This window comes from Pongo pygmaeus, chromosome 2 (assembly GCF_028885625.2).
Source record: "Pongo pygmaeus isolate AG05252 chromosome 2, NHGRI_mPonPyg2-v2.0_pri, whole genome shotgun sequence".
Taxonomy (NCBI): Eukaryota; Metazoa; Chordata; class Mammalia; order Primates; family Hominidae; genus Pongo; species Pongo pygmaeus.
This window is the reverse complement of record NC_085930.1, coordinates 207,461,188-207,484,206: the sequence shown is the minus strand read 5'-3', so window position 1 is coordinate 207,484,206 and position 23,019 is coordinate 207,461,188. Positions and strand designations below refer to the sequence as shown.

Below are 23,019 nucleotides of genomic sequence, written 5' to 3'. Positions count from 1 at the left end.
CATCCACCCCACACCCCCTTCCACCTCCCCACTCAAGCAGTCCCCAGTGTTTATTGTTCCCGTCTGTGTGCCCATGTGTGTTCAGTGTTTTGCTCCCACTTACAAGTGGGAACATAATAGTATTTTGTTTTCTGTTCCTGTGTTAGTTCACTTAGGATAATGGCCTCCAATTGTATCCATGTTGCCACAGAGGACATGATTTAATTCTTTTTTATGGCTGCATAGTATTCTGTGGTGTATATGTACCACATTTTCTTTATCCGTTCCACCATTGGTGGGTATCTTGGTTGATTCCATTTCTTTACTATTGTGAATAGCTCTGCAGTGAACATGCATGTGTCTTTTTGGTAGAATGGCTGATCAATTGATTGATTGATTGGTTTTGTTCCCAGTAGTGGGATTGCTGGGTACTGACCCATTTGTATGCCTTTTTTAAAAAATATCACTTTATGTTCACTTTTTTTTTTTTTTAATCATTGGTAAGAGCAACTTAATAAACCTTGGTTTCTTGTTGAAATTCTTTTTTTTTTTTTTTTTGAGACAGAGTCTTGCTCTGTTGCCCAGGCTGGAGTGCAGTGGCGCAATCTCTGCTCACTGCAAGCTCCGCCTACCGGGTTCACGCCATTCTCCTGCCTCAGCCTCCCAAGTAGCTGGGACCACAGGTGCCCGCCACCACACCCTACTAATTTTTTTGTATTTTTTAGTAGAGACGGGGTTTCACCGTGTTAGCCAGGATGGTCTCTATCTCCTGACCTCGTGATCCACCCGCCTCAGCCTCCCAGAGTGCTGAGATTACAGGCGTGAGCCACCGCGCCTGGCCTGAAATTCTTTTTTTATCGTCCCTTGTTTTGTGTCTTTTCTTTATGAGTAGGTTTATTTGAGGGTGATGGGAAAGAGAATTTTTCATTTCAGTGTGTGTTTATTTATGCCATAGGCCTTCTCAGCTTGGTGTGAGGAAGCTTTTTTAAAATTATGGTAATTTTTTAGAAATAGATTGCATAGAGGTGTGTGTGTGTGAGAGAGAGAGATTATAGTTAAAATAAAAAATGCTACTGTCTGCTGAACTAATTTTCAGGTAGAAATTAAAATGGCTGACTTTTAAAAAATTTATGTACAAGTTAACGGAGTAAGAAAACCAGACTAAGGTGCCTAACTTTGGCTTTTCACGTTGACTTTATTTAAATAATTTTATCTTAGAGATACATGATTCAGCTAACATTGGGTAAGAAATGAGCAATCAATATTCAGTCTTCTCTATCACTTAACTTTGAATTATTTCTAATGTTTAAATTAAATAATTTTATTATTGGCATTATTTCTAAAATCCTATTTCTCTTAACTTTGAATTATTTCTAATGTTTAAATTAAATAATTTTATTATTGGCATTATTTCTAAAATCCTATTTCTCTCAGATCTGATGTATTAAACCATAAATATACTTTTTATATTGCTAAATATTGAGTATTTGGCTAGTTATGAAAACCATGATTTGAATTAAACTCACGTTGCTTATCAGGGCTTCTTGTTTATTTTCTTTACAGAAATACAGGTATCAGGATGAAGATACACCTCCTCAAGAGCATATTTCCCCACAAATCACAAATGAAGTGATAGGTCCAGAATTGGTTCATGTCTCAGAGAAGAACTTATCAGAGATTGAGAATGTCCATGGATTTGTTTCTCATTCTCACATTTCACCAATAAAGGTAGGATAGTATCTATTTATTATTGTTATGAATTACATATTACTTTTGTTATACATATAGCTCATGCTCAGAGAGAAGTATTCTTTCATGTAGGTTCGCCCTACCCCACCCTCCCCCATTTTAGTTTCATAGTTATGGAGAATTTCAAGGTGCTTATTAGTACTGCAGAAAACATTTTTAAATATGTATTTTATAAATGAATGCTATTCAGTGATGCTATCTTTAAGTCTAAAAATTCCCATGATGGAAATAACTATTAAATTTCAAATACCACACACTGAAATATTTTCAAACGCTTGTTTTTAAATATTAGTTGGTATAGAAAAAGTGCATTTGCAGCACTTTGGAAGGCTGAGGCGGGTGGATCACTTGAGGTCAAGAGTTCCAGATGAGTCTGGCCAATATGGTGAAATCCCATCTCTACTAAAAATACAAAAAAATTAACCAGATATGATGACGCATGCCTGTAGTCCCAGCTACTCAGGAGGCTGAGACAGGAGAATCACTTGAGCCTGGGAGGCGGAAGTTGCACTGAGCCTAGATTACGCCACTGCACTCCAGCCTGGGCGACAGAGCAATAACTCCATTTCAAAAAAGAAAAAAAAGCATTAACATCATCTTTAAATTCCAAATATGTGACTTTTCTTGATCCTATCATCTCTTCCCTCAGAAGTAACTACAATCCTGAGTATATTTACCCTTTCTTATTAAAGTTCTACCATATATTTTGATTGCTAATCAATTGTTTTGCATATTTTGGACTTTATATAAATGGGCTCATACTGTATATTATCTTTAACTTGCACTCTTTACTCAGTATTACATTCCTCAGATTGATTAATTTCACTGCTTTAGAGTTTTCTATTTTATGAATAAACTACAATTTATTTTACTTTTGATGGATATGGATTTATTTTCAGGTTATTACTAGTATAAAAAGTGCTTCTAAAAACACAGGTTATATATACATCTTTGTGGATAATGCCAGATTGTTTCTCAGTAGCTGTGTCATTTCCATTTTCAGCAGGAACATCTAACAGTTTTTAATTGATCCATGTTCTCATCAATTGGTATTCTTATTTTCGGCATTGTTTTGGTTTCAAAATGGTATCTGAGTGTGATTTTAATGGGAATTTTACTAGGGAGGTATGATATATTTATTGGTCCTTTATGTTTCCTTATCTGTTACGTGCCCATTTAAAATTTTTGCTTGTTTTTGTATTGGGTCATTCTTTTTATTGATTTGTATTTCTTTTATATTCTGAATACTAATCCTTTGTTGGTTGTGTATATTTTGATTAAGGATCATTTCTTACTAGTAAAATTTACCTGGATTTTGTAATTGTCTTTGAGGAGTGATATCATACTACTGGTTAAAATTTTTAATGGTTATAGTACGATTCAGATTTTCTATCAGTTAACTTTGCTAGGCTATTTTTTTCGAGTAATTTTTAACATTTCAGATATATTTTCAAATTATTATTTATGATATCCTGCTAATACCTTTTAATATCTATAGCATATGTAGACATAGTCCCTTTTTTATTCATAATATCATTTATTTCAGACTCTTTGTTTTCCTTCACCATTCTTGCCAAAAGTGTCAATTTCAAAGATGGTCTTTTCAAAGAACTGTCTTAAAAAACAATTATCTTGAGTCTCTGCCCTGTCTGCCACCACCCTTACCCCTCTGTTCGTATACACACATACACATACATATAGACATGTTTATGTATGTACATGCATATGTGTATATGTAAATATAAGTTACATGTAGGATAGCTGAATATCAATTAAAAATAGTGTTCAGTATAAGTAATCTGATCCTCCCTTGGGGAACTAAAAGAGAGGGAGAGTAAACAGCCAAAAAATCAGTTGGCTGTTTACCAGTTAGTGGCAGAGACAGTTCTATCTTTTCTTCTTTTCTCTTTTTATCATTATTATTTTTTTCTTTTTTGATTTCTTTGAGTGTATTCTGTTTTCTTGTTTTTCTAGTTTCCCAAGTCACTTGCTTATTGCACTAATTACCAGCCTTCTTTTCTAGTAGTATTCTTTTATAAATGTTTCTTGAAACAGCATTTTTAAATGTATCCCACAAGTTTGAATATGTAATGTTTTCTTATTGTACTTTTTTAATGTCTGATGTGATTTGTTTTTTGTTAGCCTCGTGAGTTACTTAGAAGTATGTTTAATTCTTAAACATTAGAAACTATTCCTTTCATATTGTCTTTTTTGTTTTTGTTTTTCTGAGACAGGGTCTTGCTCTGTTGCCCAGGCTGGAGTGCATTGGCAATCGTAGCTTACTGCAGCCCCAAACTCCTGGGCTCAAGTGATCCTCCCAGCTCCGCCTCCCAAGTAGCTGGGTCTACAGACACATGCCATCATGCTTGGCTATTTTTTTGTTTGGTAGAGACAGGGTCTTGCTCTGTTGCCCAGGCTTGTTTTGAACTCCTGGCCTCAAGTGATCCTCTTCCTTTGACCTCCCAAAGTGCTGAGATTACAGGTGTGAGCCACTGCACCTGGCTCATATCTTCTTTTGGATTGTATTTTCCATCTCATTTTCCTTTATTACTAGCTTGGAAGTTAAAAATTGTTTCTCTTCCTTTAGTGGTTATTCTAGAAATTTTAATATATGTTTAACTTTAAAAAGTCTAAAGTAAATAAATGCCATTCACTCTTATTCCAGACAACATAAGAACCTCAGCATGCATAAAGCCCAAGCACTGCCTCTTGTTGAATGTGCTGTTCTTGTCAGCCTGCTTTTATCTTGATTGAATTAATCTAATTTATTTATTATTTTTGTCCAAAAACACTGCCAGGATATGTATAATTTTTTTATTTCTGATGTTTTGAATTTCTGGTCATCCTTATTGTTACAAACCAACCAAAGCCAATTTGCACATGGCCAACTGTGGTCTTTTGGTAGGTATTTTAGTAGTTATTTTGGTGTGTTTGCAGATTATGACACAAGCAGACATTTAAACAGTGAGCCAGCATATGCATATTTTATGTAGCCTATTCTTTAAATCTCATGAAACCCCAGCTTTCCGTTGTTGCCTAAAATGCTCATTCTAAGCAGATAAAACGATGTTCCAGACACAAGATTTTGTTTACCCAGAGTCTCCAGATGTCTTAGGGATTAAACCTAAGGTGTTATCCCTAAGGGTTTAGGCCTCTCCAGAGTCTTCAGTTTCCCTTATGCAAGGGTGAATTGTGTCTCTAAATTAATTCAACCAATCCACATAACTGGGATGCTAGGGATTTCACCAGTGAAATCCCATTTTGCTGTTTAATAAGCCACTACCTTCATCAGTGAAAACCTACTTCATTATGATAATTGGGAAGACTTTTGGTGTAAATCAAAGATTAATATGACAAAAGCCCCCTTTTTTGTTGTTGTGTTGTTTTGTTTGAGTTGAAGTCTTGCTCTGTCGCCCAGGCTGGAGTGCAGTGGCGCGATCTCAGCTCACTGCAAGCTCTGCCTCCTGGGTTCACACCATTCTTCTGCCCCAGCCTCCCGAGTAGCTGGGACTACAGACGCCCGCCACCACGCCCAGCTAATATTTTGTATTTTTAGTAGAGACGGGGTTTCACTCTGTTAGCCAGGATGGTCTCGATCTCCTGACCTCGTGATCCGCCCGCCTCGGCCTCCCAAAGTGCTGGGATTACAGGCATGAGCCACCGCGCCCAGCTGACAAAACCCTTTTAGCAGCCATCTCTGTATATGATTCTTCTAATTAAATGCTAGGTAATCAATCTTGGGATGTGAATTGGAATGCAGACTGGCCTTTGGGAGGTTTACAAGTTCTCCAGGTGTTTCTTATGTGCGGGCACAGTTGCGAAGCATTGTGCCACCACTATTACTGCTACTATAGTTGACCCTTGAACAACACGGGTTGGAACTGCACTGTTCCACTTATATGCAAATCAAACAAATGCAGATTTCAGACAAATGTGATCAAACATAAGGGTATTTGTAGGATGCAAAACCCAAGTATACAGAGGGCTGACTTCCTGTAAGTGCACAGCTGACTTCAGGACTTCAGTATGCGAGGATTTGGGTATACTCGGGCAGTCCTGGAACTAGTCCCCCGTGAATGCAAAGCTTGAGGTGTTTTCCTGCACTACTGTGCTATCTGTGTTGAGCTATTAATATTTACAAGTAAACTTCTGACATCATTTGTTGAATCCTCCTTCTAGAGTGAGGGACTTGATAGTATTGAGAGAGAAAGCATTAATACTTTTAAGATTTTCACTGCTTTCTTAATCTGATTCATTTCTTCCTTAATTTTCTGACCATAAGAGATGAGAAGTCAGTTTTTTGGTATCTGCTTTAAATTGCTTTTTCTTTACATATACTTGCTTTTTGTTTATTCTTACAATGATAAAGGATTATGTCCTTCACAGCTTTTTAAAGAAATATTTTATAGAGGCTTAAAGGAGTATGTTATTAATTAAAATGTCCTTTATCATCAGTTCTAAGACTTACCTTTTCCACATTTACCATTTCTGAAATTGGTGGAAATCTTGCAGTTGCTGGCATTTTGTCATCGCCTTATCTGAGTGGCAATCTTTGTGTAGTCATATGTAAACCTTTGTTGACACATTTTGTTAAGATCAAGAAAGTACCAGCATGCTTTCCTGAGTCTTAGGATACTATGGTAATCATTCAGCTGGTTCTATGAGAAGCATCTGAAAACCTGGCCATCTTTGTGGGCCTTTCTCTTGCTCTGCCTTGTTCATCTTGTTTTCTTTTGTTAGGTATTAACAGAATCAGTCTCTGAAACAATTATAAACAATCCTCTGGGGCTCTTAAGTGAAACCACTGGTCCCCTTTCCCTCACTTTGTTTTGCTGGCTGTCTGATTCATATTTGCAAACTGAGTAGATAAGGATTTCAGTCCCAGTAGAAAAAAATTGTGTGTATTCTCTATCATTTGTTTCTAAATCACACTTTAATATGTTAGTTTTTTCCTATTGTAAACTTGTTAAACATATTTTCTTGTATATTTCCTGTGTAATCTGATGTATCAAGTTTTTAAAAATTTAAACTTTAAAAACTTAAAACTTGATACATAATATTGCCTGATATATTTGCACCATAATTTGATGACCATGTCAGCTCTCAGATATCCGTTATCTCTACTTTTATTAGGTTTTGTAAAGAAACCTGCAGTGAGTAATCTTTGGACATGAAAAGTATTTAGTTTCTTTCCTTTGGATGGATTACCAGAAGTCAGATTACTGAGTGAGAAGAATATGAACGTTTCTCAAGTTCTTGAAATTTTCTGACAGATTGTATTCTGATAGAATTGTAATTTAAGAATGATTAAGGCTGTTTTGTTTGGGGAATTTCTACCTGCTTCCCCTCTTTCATTCATAGGTTACTGTGGCAGATGCCACGTAAAATAATTATTTGAGGGGTGTAATAGATTTGGAGCAGGTAACATTATAGCAGAGTAGGTAGGGTTCCTTTAACTTTTTGTTAGAAAACCGGAATTAAAGGAAAACAACCCTTATTTTGACATAAGAAGGCAAGCTTTAATGCTTTTTCATCTTAATTTTTGAAAAACCACAATGTTATAAGAAGCTCAACAATTTATTTAAAATACAGTGTCAAGTATTAGACTAGTAGTCTCTTTTTTAAAATAAAAGCTAATATAGAGAGCTTTTCCTCTTTTATAGTATTGTGGTTTGGAGGGAACAGCTGTTATGCTGCATGTAGAAGTCAGTATATGAATTATTATTTTATAATTTGAAAAAGTATCTTAGAATAACAGTGGTTTGCTGAGTAGATTGTAAATTAGGCACAGCTTTAGTCTTCACAATTCTAATAAAAGCTAATGGTAAAAATAAAATTTAATAGATGCTTTAAAAATCAGCTGCTAGGATATTAGTTGTGTCAAGCAATACATGCATTTAGCAAACAGTTATTAAACATCTGTGCTAGTAACTTTGTTAGACATCAGTGATTAGTATTTTTTATGGAAAGATAGTTAACACAGTATGATGTGACATGAAAGAGGGAGAAATTAAATTCTTGGAGTTTTCTCCAAAATACTTTCTTGCCAGTGTTGGAAGAATATCAAGAAAGAAATTGGGGATATAATAGTTTTTTTTAAATCTTAATGTCGAAAAGAAGGACACAGTGGGTAAATTTTGGGGTTATGTAAGAATAGTGTCAAGGTTCTAAAACTAAAAATGAGCTGAGAATTAGGAAAAATTGTTAGAACAGTAAATCGAACAAATAAAAACCTCAGCCTTTTCCCAAAAAGTTTGAAATGTCCATGAAGCAACAGGGAGGACATTAGGAGTATTATTGAGTGTATGGGAGGTTGCAGTGATCATTGAAGAAACAAATAATTTATATTTGGTTTTTGTCTTCAATGGCAAGGAAAATTATGTTCAAACTATTGTATACAAAGTAAACATTACTGAGAGGGACTTGAAATCAAACAGAAAAAACAGGGTCAATGAGCAGATAATTGTGCTAAATAAGTATATTTCCTAGCATTTTATTTCATCCAGTAGTATTGAGAATATAATGAAATCACTAGCAGCTCTTAGTAGTTTTTAAAAAATTGTAAGAAATGGGAGTGGCAGAAAAATGGACACAAGCAAATATAAGCCTTTTGAACTAAATGCTAGAGGAATAGAAGTTTTCCTATTTCTAGTATATAATGAGCAGTTTTTGAAATCAACTTTATTTTTACATCTCTGGAACATATTAAAACATTACTGAATTTTATCTATTTTAGATGGACCTGGTATACTAAGGTGAGCATATAGTTTGCACGCATTGACCACTAGATGGTGCTCATACAGAAGGGATTTTGTATGTGTGACATTCAGGGTTTTTCTAGATAAATAACAAATCTGTGTTCTTGTCACTCTTCTCAGTCTTGTCTTATCTCAATACAGTTGTATGTTTTGAAATTTAATAGCCCACATTAGAAAAGAGTAATAAAAATGCCTGTTATATTGCATTTACATTAGCTTTGTAGTTACTTTGGGTTTTTTTGTTTTTTTTTTTGTACTTTAGAGTTTCAATATTGCTTTTCCTCTTGTCCTTTACCTTTTTACATTTTTCACTAAGATTATTTAGTAAACTGGGCATGGTGGTAACTTCAGCTACGTGGGTGGCTGAGGCAGGAGGATGGCTTGAGCCAAGGAGTTCAAGACCAGCCTGGGCAACATAGTGAGACTCCGTCTCAAAAACAAACAAATAAAAGATTATTTAGTACTTGCCTTTGTTTCTGTACCTAAAGACTGCTGGGTTTGTGACTTTAGAAACATACACAAATAATTGAGAGCCTATCCAGTATAAATTTTTAACTATTTCCATTTAATATTATAAATATTCCTCATAGTCATAAATTTTTCATAATCATGTTTTGAATTACATAGTAATCCACTGAACTAATTGTATTTAGTTTACTAACTTAAGCTTTCTCTATTGTTTAGGCTAGAATTCTATAGATTATATTATCACTCTGAAAAAACACATTACAGAAAAAAGAATATTAATTCTTTGTATATCATATTAAGATGTTAATAGTGATTCCTTTTGGTGGTTTAGATTGCATACCATCTTTTCATCCATTATTTTAAATAGATTTTCCAGGTTTTTCTTTAATGAACTTAAATTTGGTTTTAATGGAGTTTTTATCTTTTATCTCTGCTGTGTAATGAGAGAAGATATTCTAAAGCAAAGAACAGTTGGTTGCCTTCCGTCTTCCACCTTCCAGTCTAATCTCATGTGAAACCCCTCTTGTGATTTAGGTATAGATTTTTTGTGTGCATATAGTGACTACTGGCCAATGGATGAGGTGTTCCTAGATTTTTGTAGGTCATGTTAACAGGACATTTTCATAAAGAAGCCTTTCCCAAAACTTGAAGTTGTTTTCTTGATGTGAATGGATTTGGATAGGAAATTTGCATTAAGAAATATTTCTTCCCTGTACATTGGGGAAATATGGGAGGCAGTGATCTGTCAACTTTAGATTGTACCCTAAGTTCTTTGGCTCTGTAGGGTAAATAGATGCACACGAAGAGCCTACCATTGACCCCTAAGTTCTTTGGCTCTGTAGGGTAAATAGATGCACACTAAGAGCCTACCATTGACCCCCAAGTTCTTTGGCTCTGTAGGGTAAATAGATGCACACTAAGAGCCTACTATTGACCCCTAAGTTATTTGGCTCTGTAGGGTAAAAAGATGCACACTAAGAGCCTACCATTGACCCCTAAGTTCTTTGGCTCTGTAGGATAAATAGATGCACACTAAGAGCCTACTATTGTATGTCTGTTGGTACTGTTTACGGTTTCAGGTAGGAGATTTGCATTCAACAATTGTATTCAGTATCTTCATCCATACTAATTCAGAATAACAGAACCCATATCAGTTTTCTCCTCCCCTTAAAGTTTTCATCAGACGTGGATCAAGGCATATATTTTAGGGCCAGACCAATTACTGTAGCATTTGTATAAACCTCACTAATCAGGTCTTTACTAGGTACCTGGTCCATAACAAAACCTGAATTTTTTTCCAGGAGGTTTCATTTTTTCCTTCACAAGAGGATTCTTAGTTACCTGTCCGCCCTTAGTGTTTTCTTACATTCTCCTACTCCGAATTAGATAGGATCACTCTGTCTGGGGCCATAAATTGTCAGCTACTGCCTGCACAGTCCTTGGGAAGAAGCACCAAACTTTCTGGTATAATCTCTGTCACAAAATATCTTACCCTCAAGAGTCCCACATGGCTCACCCCTTACTGAGCACATGTTCACTTCATAGCAGAGGCGTCACAGAGAGAGCATTCATATTTTCTTGCTGTGTCAAGATTTGCAGTGGACCTCAACGTTGTAGTTTGACAAAAGGCTGCATCTAGTTGGTGCTGGTAAGCACATAGACAAGGAAGATTCTGTTAGTCCACGTCCGAAAAAATATCCATGGCTGAGGTTGGAACTTACGATATGCTCTTGTCAACTTTAAAAATTGAATTATTCAACCAATAGTAAATTATCAAGTAGCGTTTTTGTTCACATAATGTTTTAAAATGACCATTGTTGTAATTACTAATATAGCACAGTGTTAAGAGGGCTTGCTTGGGAGTTTGTGGTTCTCAAACTTGAAGGTACTTAAGAGTCACTTGGGAAGCATTTTAAACATAAAAATTCCCAGGTTCCCCCTGCCTCTAAACATTTTGATGGGGAGAGGATACACCAATCTGCATATGTAACTAGCGCCCCAGGCAATTCTCAGGCGAACTATTATGTTAACCTAGATATTAGATGTTAGAATATGTTCCTTTAGCAATCAGGTGATAGTATTTGGTGAACCAGAGTGGTATTTATGTAGAGTTGGATAAAACACATTTCACTGATTATAAAACAAAAAATTTACCAGCATTAATTCTTTTTCATTTTTAGAAATTTATGACCTTGTAATCTGAATGTTTATAAAATACTAGAGAGATGATGCTGATAATTTCTTGAAAGTTCTTTTTTATCATAAAGGTTCCAGAAGCAAAATACTTGTTTTAGTAATTAGTCTACCTTGAGACTCAGTTGTTAATCATTAAAAACCAATACATTACGTAAAATGATAAAGGAAAATCCCTTTGTAATGAAGCGCTATCATTAGATAGTCAGAGTTTAATGTAGGCAGCACCTTTGAACAACTTAGAGCCAGTGCCAGATAATGTGTAAGATCCTGCCTGGTGTAGAAATTTGGATATGAATGACAAAGATTCTTTTAGTGAAATCATTTTAACAGTCAGAACTATTTGCAGAGAGAATCCTCTTGTATGTTTTAATTCAGTTCATATTTATAATTTATATAAGCAGTGAAGGTGCCATTGGATTTTACTACAGACTGTGGTTGAAACTTGGTAATCCAGGGTTTTTCCACCCAGTGCATTAAATGAGGCAGCCCCACAGGGTCTTGGTAGTCCAGTGTTTATAGCATCCTTCTTTACCTGCTAATCGACCTCACTTCCTGGATTTCAATCCATCTAGTTATCAGCTAACAAAAGAACAGCTTTTGGTTCCTGCAGACGCTGGTGAAAAAATAATCATGAGAAAGAAATCCACCTTATGTCGTCTTTTTTGTCTGCAAAAATAAACTCAGCCATCATACAGCTAACAGGTACAGAGGGAAGATACGAGCTCTTTCATAGGAAGGAATCGCTGAGAAAATGAGCATCATTTCTCAAGGTTTTTATTTTCACTGATCTACAAGTGATGCTGCTGTAATTCTAGCTGCAGTTTTTACCGATCATTCACCACTCAGCAGCTGGTAGAGAAGTAAGCCTGCTTGGCAACCACCTGCAGGGCTGCAGAGATGAATTACATTTTCGGAAACAACACACTTCTATACTCTCGCGGCAGTCGAGGAGGCAATACTAGCTCTAGCCATGGCTCAGCAGGCCCAAAGCAGAAACACTGGGCAAAAAAGGGCTCGTCAGATGAACTGCAAGCTGAGCCAGAGCCTTCACGCTGGCAGCAGATAGTTGCATTTTTCACTCGAAGACACAGCTTTATTGACTGCATCTCGGTAGCCACCAGCTCCACCCAGGTAACATACCACTTGTTGAAATTATTTTCAATCTATTTCTGTTTACATTTGCTCTGTAAAAATGTCTTAATATAGATTTTTTATTTAAAAAATAGTCTTACGCCTTGAAACCTTGGATGTGTAGAAATGTATGTTTTCTGTCCATCCATGCAGGTCTTTAGCACAAAAGGGGGAACAAGAAATATTTTTCCTTATGCTGTTATGTAATACCAAACAAAATAGCCTCAGATTCAATTGAATGACTTTTCTAAAAATATAAGCCCATTGATACATAAAATATGAATTAATAATGCTCATCTCCTTTTTAGACTGTGCTAAATGCTATAGAGCATGATGTCTGACCAAAGAAAATGCTGGTTTGTTTAGTTTTTGTATGTTATTAGATAACCTTAGGGAGACTGTTATAGTAAAGAAATAGAAGATACTTTGAAATATTTTCATTTTTCAGTGTTTTGAAAATAGATTCAATTTAATATAATTGGCTAGTATTATATATACTTACATCTTAGCTATATTGTGGCTTATTCAAGGGATTTAATGAATCCTTTTTTGTAAATATTATTTATCTAGCTTAATTTGAAATTAAGTGAATTTGTGCAATTACACAGTCATGGAATATTTTTTCACATATTCAAATCACAATTTAAAGAGATGAGCAAATACTAAAAGTCTCTCAAAAAAAAAATCATATAACACCACTTTTTGAGGAAATGAGCTATTGTCTATGGGAGGAAAAATAAAGAAAAATTAATAATTGTTTGAAATACCTATTGTTTGGTACAAGGGTGGTTTGAGGAAATATTCATATTTTTAAATATTTTTAAGCAGTCAGTTCAACTTTAGTAAAAATAAAAGGATGAGAAATGGTCTAATTTAAAAACAAATTGAGAATGCATTTGTCCTCTGACATCAGTGATATTTAAATTAAGAAAATCCATACATACACATTCCTTAGGACCTTTTAAAATAAATTCCCTTAAAGCTATCTTTTAAAGAAAATAATAGAAGCAGCTCAATAAATATAAACTATAACTGTCAACAGTTCTATATTTCTTTATATGTTTTTTATAAATCACTGTTTTTGGTTACTAGAATTGTCTTTTAATAGTGTTGATTTAAAATAACGTCAGCTTTCTTAAGTAAGAAATTCTACTTATTTTTCTTAAATATTTGGGAGAAATGGAATTACCTAGGAAGGGGGAGTCATTATGTAGGCATTGAGGTTAAGTTATAATCAAAACTTATTGAATGGGCAACGATTGATTTAACTCTTAAGTTGAATACTGCCCCAAGAATTTTACTAACCTTATTTTGACTACAATTATATATATCACAAAAGGATGCAGAGACTAAAGGTTGACAGTGTTATTCATTGTAGATTAATACTAGATGATATTTTCCATTGTCAACAAGACAGATATCTTTAAAACTTTGTGTATATATATGGTTTATGTAAATACACACCCTTCTATATATGTATGCACAGATAACACTAGCATTGATATGTCTGTCACTCAGTTTATTAAAAGCAGGCAAATGAAAAGACAGTAAAAGTAGTTCATGTATAAACTGTTGAAACCACAGGATTACATTATAGTCACTTGGGAGTTGGAGCAAAACGTTGCTATGATTGCGCTAAAATAGAGTCATGACCCCTATTTGCAATCAATTCTGCAAAGCCATTTTACATTTCATCCCCTCACCCAGTTTGGTTCATAGCATTCCTGTATGCTAATATATGAGTTATTAATAGTTTTTATTTCTTTCAGACCTCTTTCCTGATTCTCATCTTGTCTTTTTCATTACCTTTCTATTTTATTTCTAGAAATATGGGTATTAGGGTAGAGGTTTTAGCTTCTGTTTTTCTTGCACTGGAGTACCAACATTTTGTTTTTCATTTTATACATTTTTGTAACTGATACATTGGATAGTTTATATATCTAATTTTTTTATAACTTACTGGAGTTCATTTTACAAGTTATAATGGGACTGAAAAATAACTTTAGATATAATTGGATCTTAGTTGATGCTAGAATACTTTTTTAAATTTCACTTACTGACTCATGGCTGGCAGCTTTCTTTTGCAGCACTAAGGGATTCATTGTTAGAAACAACGTAGATTGAAATTTCATACTTAGAGCATATAATATATACCTATGAATATAATAGGGTGATAGTGTTTTGTACTGTGATTGGTAAATAACAGAGGTCTCTTATTTCACTGATGTCAGAAATACTCTAAGATTTGATAGAAAGATTAACTTTGAATCTAATTCCTTATGACTAAGCCACATGATACTTTTTGCAGATTGGAGAGTTGTTATAAATCAAGTTCTATTAGTATGAAAATTATCTGGTTTAGTATCCCCCCCAAATACAGTATGAAAATTCATAAGAAATTTAAATACAATATTAAAATCTGATTTAATATCCCCCCAAATATACACAATATATAAAAAGAACCTGTACTTATTTTACAGATTCATTTAAATTGCTTGTCTGCTGGAGGTATTCATGTTCATAACTAAGATTATGTGCCATGTTCTACTATGATACTGGAACTCAGGAGGAAGTCATTAATGTTTTTTGAATGATGAGGAAACTGAGTGGTTATAAACTTTTGCAAGACACCTAGCTTCTCAGTTAGGGTTTGGCATGTAGTTGGTGTTAATAAATGCTTATAGAATTAATTAGTTTTTATTCCATTCACCTCAAATGTTATCTCCTGTTCTTCCAAAATATGACACCTAATCTGATACCTCTTCAGTACCTGTATTGATTGGATCTTCTCTCTTCCCTCACAAGTGTCTTTGGTTTTTCACAGCAGCCCATCTCCTTTTCCACTGCCTTTTCTTCCCCTCCATTCTTCATATTATCCTCCAGTCACACTGCCCCGATTCCCCTGATTTCCTCACACCTTTCAGTCCCCACTCAGTAGTGATAACCAAATAGCTTACACACTGTCTCTCAGTTTTATCATTTGATTGTATCTCATTTTACATTGTGGGTTTTTTGAGAGGTTGTTTTATTTTTTAATGTTAAATAAAAATGAGTTTCTTATGAATTACATTGGTGAAACTTTTTCTGTTTGAGGCTTCATAGTGTTTTTGTCCTTAATTTCAAAAATTAATATAGAAAAAGTTCTCTATGCATTGCGAAGCCCTCCTTGGTTCCTCACCCTCAGCGTCCCTCCTATTCTTGGGTTTAGGATCACTCAATAATCGGCCCCGTCCTACTTAGCATACGCAGTCCTGTTCCAATCTGGGACCAGTTTTTATATTCAGCAGGGTTTTAAAGAACTCCAGCACAGTGCTTCTAGACTTTACTTGATTAACGCCTAGGTGAAAAGTTTTATTTACTTAGTGATATCGACATTTATTAATGTCAGTAATCATATGAACTTTAAATAGCTGTGAAGTGTTCGGTCATTTTGAATGTGTATAGCAACTATTCATACATTTTGGACTACTTGAAAATCTCAACATATAGGGCACTATAAATACTCAAAAGCCCCCCCCCCCAAAAAAAAACAATTAACATGCCAAATTAAGCTGAGAGCAGCAAAGCTGTATTCTTAGGAATATGGAACAGACATGAAAACTTGTCAGAATTGAAATAGAATAATAAAATTTTCTTAAAGAGTAAATATTAGCCGAGTTGAATAATCTGCCTAGAGGAAAAACCCTGTCCTAAGTCAGAAATGTAGGAAAACATTGTTCAAGTGCCTGTGTGGAAAAGTATTTAGGCTAATTTGTATACTTTAAAAAATATTGTTTATCGGAAACAGATGCCTTCTGAGTTATAGAGGATTTAATTTTTAGAGCTATGCATTGGATATATTGTCCAATAGAGATAATAACAGTATCAATGTCATTGAGTCACTTCTACCAAATAATTTAATGTATATATTAATAAAGTACTTAGGACAGCATCTGACACATAGTAAGTGCTACATTAGAGTTAGGTGCACCTGTTATCTTATTTTTATATCATTTAACTCTAATAGTATATGAACAAATTCAGATATAGATTATTAGGAATTATTGCACCTAGGATAGTGCAGTACATTCAAACATTCAGAAAATATTGTTGACTGATTAAGTTAATTTGTAAGTACAAGCCATCCACTTTTTTTAAGAACCAGAGATCTCAACATCTTTAATTACAGGATTTAAGGGAGGTGCCCCAAAGAGCCTTTCAAATTCTTGATGAGACTACCAGTTTTTTGACTTTTCCTCCCCTCCTAGCACTCCCTTCTACAAATTGGTGAAAACCAGTCACATGTAGATGACTAAATTTAAGTGATTATCCACTTCTTACCAAACTCCCCTAAACATCCCCCAAACATATCATTAAGACTATTTTTAGATCCTACATCCCTTTTAGCCTCAGTCACCACAGAAGGTCCAAACCATCCAGATTGCAGCTCTGCCTTCTCTATGCTGACTCGCAGACTGCACATTAAACTTCTAATACCTGATTCCTGCTCTTATTCTCAAATAAATAATCTTACTTTGTGTTCCACCCTGTTAAAATAAATGAACTGTGTGCCTAAAGCTCACCCATTCACTTCTGTACTAGATTGTAGTCCCTTTGGTTGTTCAGGAACTTCTGAAATCCCCTTCTCTCTTCACTGCATCATCTGTCTTGCCTCTGTACTGCCCCTAGACTTGTCTCTATAAGTCCTATCAGGATATACACCTGCTGTAATATCTTTCATTAAAACAACCATCCAAAAAACTCTCTTCGTGTGAGTGTAGGTTATCAAATCCAATGGCCAGTTCTCAATGTTCATTTTACTTGACCCTGCAACAACTGTTAACACAATTGATTACTCCCTCCTCTAAATTCTTTTTTGTCCTTTGACTCGTGAATAGTACTGCTCTTTTAATATTCTACCAGCCTCATTTTCCTTTATAGTATCTTCCTTTTTCCTACTGCTAAATGTTCAGATGTCTCAGGGCTCAGTCTTTGAACTCTCTTTTTATACTCACATTTCAGATGATCGCATCTAGTCCTATGCCCTTAAATACCATCAGTATTTCTATCTTTATTCCAGAGTTAATCCCTGTACATTAGACTTTTTTATATCTAACTTTCTACTCAGTATCTCCACTTTGGTTAAGCATCTGAAAGGTAACATATTAAAAAGAGAATTTCTAGTTTTATTGGTCTCAATCTTCTTTATTCAGTGTGCCATTCACTAAGATGCTGAAGACAAAAACCCTTAAAATTATCTTTTATTCCTTTTTTCTTTGCTCCATATCCAGTCTGATACCAAATCCTATTGGCTTTATATTCAAGATATATTTATGATTTGGCCACTTCTCAACACTTCTGCAACTACTGATTCAATAATTTGTTGCCTGAACTACAGCAGTAGACATCTGACTTCTCTCTTGTTAATATTTTTTTCTTCCTCTAAGGTAGCACCCCTTCACTCAAGACATTACTCTGTCTTCTTACCTGATTCTTTATTATAAATTTTTTACTGTCTTTTTACTTGACTGTCAGCTCCATATGGGTGGGATTTTTCTGTTATGTTTATTGTTGTATCCTCAGTTTCTGTGACAGTGGCTGGCACATTGTAGATAACCAGAAAATATTTGATGAATGAGTGAAGAGACAGGGGCATACGAACTTGTGCTAAGGAGGGCCCAAGCAGATGTGTTTGTCTGTCTTTTCCCTTAGACTTTCTGTGAAACATGCATCGCACTTTATTTAGCATTGTAATAGTTCTCTAGCTGATGATTCTTACTTGCCCTCTGAGAAGAAATACACACAAGGAAATGAGGTAGGGAGAGAAGAGAAGAGAATTCAATTTCCTCAAAACTGGGATAACTATATAACTCAGACCAAACTAGGATACTTTAATGAAAAGAGGGAATCATTAATAATTAAAGTGAGACAATAGGCATAAATACAGACTTCCCAAGTAAATAGAGGCATATGGGGTCACTCTGTTATAACCATTTATTTTCTGACTATTCCCACCAGGCAACAGGTCTGAAATTCACACCAAGACATCTCCATCTTGGACCATCCTAGATTGATTGACCTAACTGTGTTATCGATACATATTACATTCATTTTGTCTCATGTGTAATGATAATTGTGTTTTGATAAAATATTTTTTTCTTCATCTCCAACGAATGGAATTGTTCATATTCATTAGTGTAGTGCCTTTGTACTAAAAAGTAGACTACGTATAGGGTAGGTAGACAATCTTCTTAAACTGCTTTGAAAATGCTGACTCTGATTGATACGTTATTTTCCAGGGAAATTGGTGGAAATTGTCTCCTTTGGTATTGACCAATCAAACATTCACAGTTTGGATAGAAACGCTGTTGTACTGATTGTGAGATGCTGACCCTTGGCAGACACATTTGTTTCTTAATTTTCTACTCAAAAGGCTACTAACTTTGTGAAATTAATACGATGACTCAGACTTGGAAATCAATTGTTCCGCCTTTGACACAAAAAATATTGTAGGATCTATTTTATGTTTCTGTTTTTCTGGAAACTTTTACAGGGCACCTACATGTACTGACTCAAAAATTGGTTCTTAAACACTGTTTCAACACATTTTTATCATTTGTACAATAAATAAAAATAAATAAAAAATAATATAAAAAATAAAAAATTTGTATCATTTGTACAATAGGACACTCTAGAAAAGCATAGAGATGAAGATTAAACAAAAGGTAGTTGGTTACAATGGTTATATAAGCTTTTTTAAATTGCAAAATTGACCATACGATCCAGCAGTTGTACTCCTTGGTATTTGCCCAAATGAATTGAAAGCTTACATCCACACAAAAACCTGTACAGAGATGTTTATAACAGCTGTGTTCATAATCACCAAAACCTAGAAGCAACCAACATATTCCTCAGTGTGTGCATGGATAAAGTGTGGTGCATTCAGACAATGGAATATTACTCAGCACTAAAAGAAATGAGCTATCAAGCCATGAAAAGACATGGAGGAACCTTAAATGAATATATTACCAGGTGAAAGAAGCCAACCAGAAAAGGATACACACCCTTTGTTTCCAACCAGATGACGTTCTGGAAAAGGCAAAACTATGGAAACAATAAAAAGATCAGTGGTTGCCAGGGCTTAGGTGAGAGGGATAAATAATAGAGCACAGAGGATTTTTAGGACAGTAAAGCCATTCTGTATGATACTATAATGGCGGAAACGTCATTAAACACATGTCAAAACCCATGGAATATCCAGCCCCCACAGTCAACTCTAATGTAAATTATGGACTTTGTGATGTGTCAGTGTGGGCTCATTGATTGTAACAAATGTACATTAGAAATGCAGGGATGTTGATAATGCATAGTTTATGTATGTGTGTGAGCAGGGGGCATATGGGAGCTAAAACTGCTCTAAAAAAATATATAAAGTCTATTAAAAACTATAAAATTGGTTTCTTAATGTAGATTAGGTTGGCTTAGCTTGAAGACATTTGAAATTTATGATATAAGGTCTTTATAGTTAGGAAATGTGTTTTATTCACCTTTGTAGCTTCTGTATAGTGTCTTGATTGTTTAGATGGCGTTTCTGTCAAGGATAGATAGGCAAAAAGAAGTTTCACAGGCTATAATTTATATATTCTAAATATATTCAGACAAGTTTTAAAGTTAACCTTTAAAATAATGTGTTAATAACAGTGCTGAAAAGTGACTGAACATGCTTGGGATCAGGGCAAGTCAGCCTGAGCAACATTTTTCTCCTGTATTTTCAAGTAATGTTTGTTTGCATGAGAATTGTACTTCATACCTCTTATCACGACTCTAATTCAGTAGTCATTTGGATAATGATTTTGTTTAATGTCAGCCACTAAACTGTAAGTTTCACAAGAGCTGATGCTACAAGGTGTGTGGTTTTTTCCCTTGGTATCCACAGAGCCTAGCATGGAGAATGCACTTGATAAATATTTGTTGAATGAATAAACAGATGTTATACAGGTGTTAATTTTTATTTAATCTGCTGTTGACGAAGTGGAAGTTTGGAACTTCTAAATATTGTTGGGTCACTGTAAATTTCCCAAGCCATTTTTATGTAACACTATGGCTTAAAAACTAGCAAGTCTATGTTACCAGATTTTGTAAAGTTGTGAATTTCAGAAGTAATTCAGATCCTTCTGTGAAAAAATTATGAAGTATTTATACTCTTACATATCTGAAGAACTTAAATTTTTATCATGAAAATTTTACTGAGTATCAATCTCTTTAAAGACATTTTCTTAAATTATTCCTTGTACTTCCTGGCACTATTATTTAGATAACGTTTCCAGCCCTCCATTTTTATAGCAAAGTTTAGAATTTTGATAAAGGTAAAAATAGTTGTTCAGACTATGTAGAGAACAGTAGCCTACAATTGCCACCTTTTAAGGAAAACTTTAAACCAACTAATGTGGTAATTTTAACAGGCGTATGCAAATACAAACCAACTGGCAGTGCCACCTGGGAGCAGTGGAATTTTATAGAAGCCTATACACAACTTGCCCCTCCAGGCATTTATTTAAAAGATTTTCCCTCCTCACTTCATAACAGGAGCACTTCCTATTCATTCTTTTTCCTTTAAGCCCCAATTTGGTTGCATTTCTGAACAGTGTTTTCAGTATCTGTGAAATCAGAACTCTGACTTCTTGACTCGAGCAGCTTTGAAATGTGAAGAAGTTACAGCTGTGACAGAGTGGAACCAAATGATTGCTTTACGATTTGTGTTGTTTTGTTGTTCTGAGAAAAAGAATTGGGGATTATAACCTGGTGTTTAATTATTTGTAATTTTTTTTTTAACAGCCCTGTTCAAGAGCAATAAACTGGCATTTAAATTAAAACAGATCCCACCCTCATTTATCTGTATATAAATCTGACTAATCTTGGTAGGATGATCTGATGTATCAAAGGGTTATAAATTTGGAAAGAAATCAGTTGGAAAGTATTTTGTAAGATAGAGGGAAAACAAACAAGATGCATATCAATATTAAGAATTAATTGCTTTAGCCAAACTAAGTACCATAGCAGGATTTTGAAGGGAGAACAAAGAAAAGAGAGAACAAAAATCATATCATTTTAATCACTTTTTTTCCAAACTGGAAGGCTATATTGAGTATAGAGGCAAAATTTTTTCAGTTGTAAGAGCACAGTTTTATTATGTAGACTTTTTAATTAAAGGTATTTTAAAGAACTGTAGGTGAAACTTGAAATTTCCATATATATATCTTGTTTGCTTGTTTTTTAAATTGTCGTTTTCATGGTTTCGGGGGAGAGAGAATTGGCTTATTTTTATTGTAGACTAAGAATTGCAACAGAATTAAACCATTTATAGTTAGTAAAAGTTAACTTAGGTGTCTTAAAGCCATTTTCTATTTTCTTCATTGACTTAATTAGCCTTTTCTTTCTCCTTTTTTAAAAGCAGCTAAAGCAGGAGTCAGCAAGCTACAATCTGTAGGCCAAATGTAGCCTGCCACCTGTTTTTGTAAATAAATTTGTTTTGTTTTTGAGACAGAGTCTCACTGTGTCGCCCAGGCTGAGTGCAGTGGCGCCATCTCAGCCCACTGCAATTTCCACCTCCCAGGTTCAAGTGATTCTTATGCCCCAGCCTCCTAAGTAGCTGGGATTACAGATGTGCACCACCATGCCTGACTGATTGGGTTTCGCCATGTTTGCCAGGCTGGTCTTGAACTACTGCTCTCGTGTGATCTGCCTGCCTCGGCCTCCCAAAGTGTTGGGATTATTACAGGTGTGAGCCACCATGTCTGGCCTTGTAAATAAAGTTTTATTGGAACACAGCCATGCCTATTTGTGTGTTGGGTATGACTACTTTTGAACTACAATAGCAGTGTTGGATAGTTGCAACAATTACTGCATGGTCCATAACGCTTCTTTTTTTGTTGTTTCCAAAAATGTTTGCTAACCCTTGATCTAAGGATTGATACAGTATTTATTTCTTTTTACAGGTAATATATATTGTCTTTGCAGTAAAATATAGTGGTAACAATAAAGACAAAATAAAACTCTTTTTGAACTATTTGAAAGAGATAAGTAAAGTGTACTGGGTAAGTGTACTGTCTTTAGAGGATGATGACCTGGATTTAAGTTTATATTCTGCCATATCGCCTGTGCCACCTTGGGCAAATTACCTCAATGCTGAGTGCTGAGTCTGTTTCCTCATCTGTGGAAAATGGGGATGAAAGTGTTATCTACATCAAAATTTAATGAGAGTTAAATGAGACAATATGTGCAAAGCACTTATTATAATACATTAATTACATCAGTGAGGTCATCATCATCTTTATCAACTACCCTTTTATCCACCACCACCACCGCCACCACCATCATTTTCATTTCAACAAAATATTCTGACCTTTAAATGAGGAATCTAGAGATACGGAGAAGCAACCATGTTTTAGCTGGAGGGTTGGTAACTTTAATAGGGTGCAGCCAGGAAAACAGAAACCACAGCAACTATTTTAACAGGAAAAATACAATACATGGGATTGGTTAGATAAGTATTGGGGAACTGAAAAGGCAAAATGAGAATGCCAAGGTAAAATCGAGAGTAACTTGCAGAAGTAGCTACCTGTAGGGGAACAAAGGACCCAAGCTGAGATTAGTGGAACCTCAGAGGAAGGGCACCGTGGGTTTTAAATATGAGCCCTCAGTTAAGAAGTTGTACTTCCTAATGCAGTTTCAATAGAAAAGCGATGAAAATATTTTAAGC

The 23,019-nt window shown here is 34.9% G+C and overlaps 1 protein-coding gene across 23 annotated transcripts in view; it reads left to right on the top strand.

Annotated features, from left to right (window-relative positions):
• The window catches only part of DLG1 (discs large MAGUK scaffold protein 1), a 271,038-nt gene that overhangs the window by 110,926 nt on the left and 137,093 nt on the right, over positions 1–23,019 (top strand). For 18 of the 23 annotated variants that reach the window (XM_063661354.1, XM_063661352.1, XM_063661351.1 and 15 more), the window contains exon 5: positions 1,543–1,707. In XM_063661354.1, coding sequence (XP_063517424.1) covers positions 1,543–1,707 — 165 coding nt within the window. Of the gene's footprint in view, positions 1–1,542; positions 1,708–11,952; positions 12,282–23,019 lie in introns of those variants that run through there. The other 5 variants (XM_063661361.1, XM_054480476.2, XM_054480475.2 and 2 more) reach the window with 3 other exon arrangements.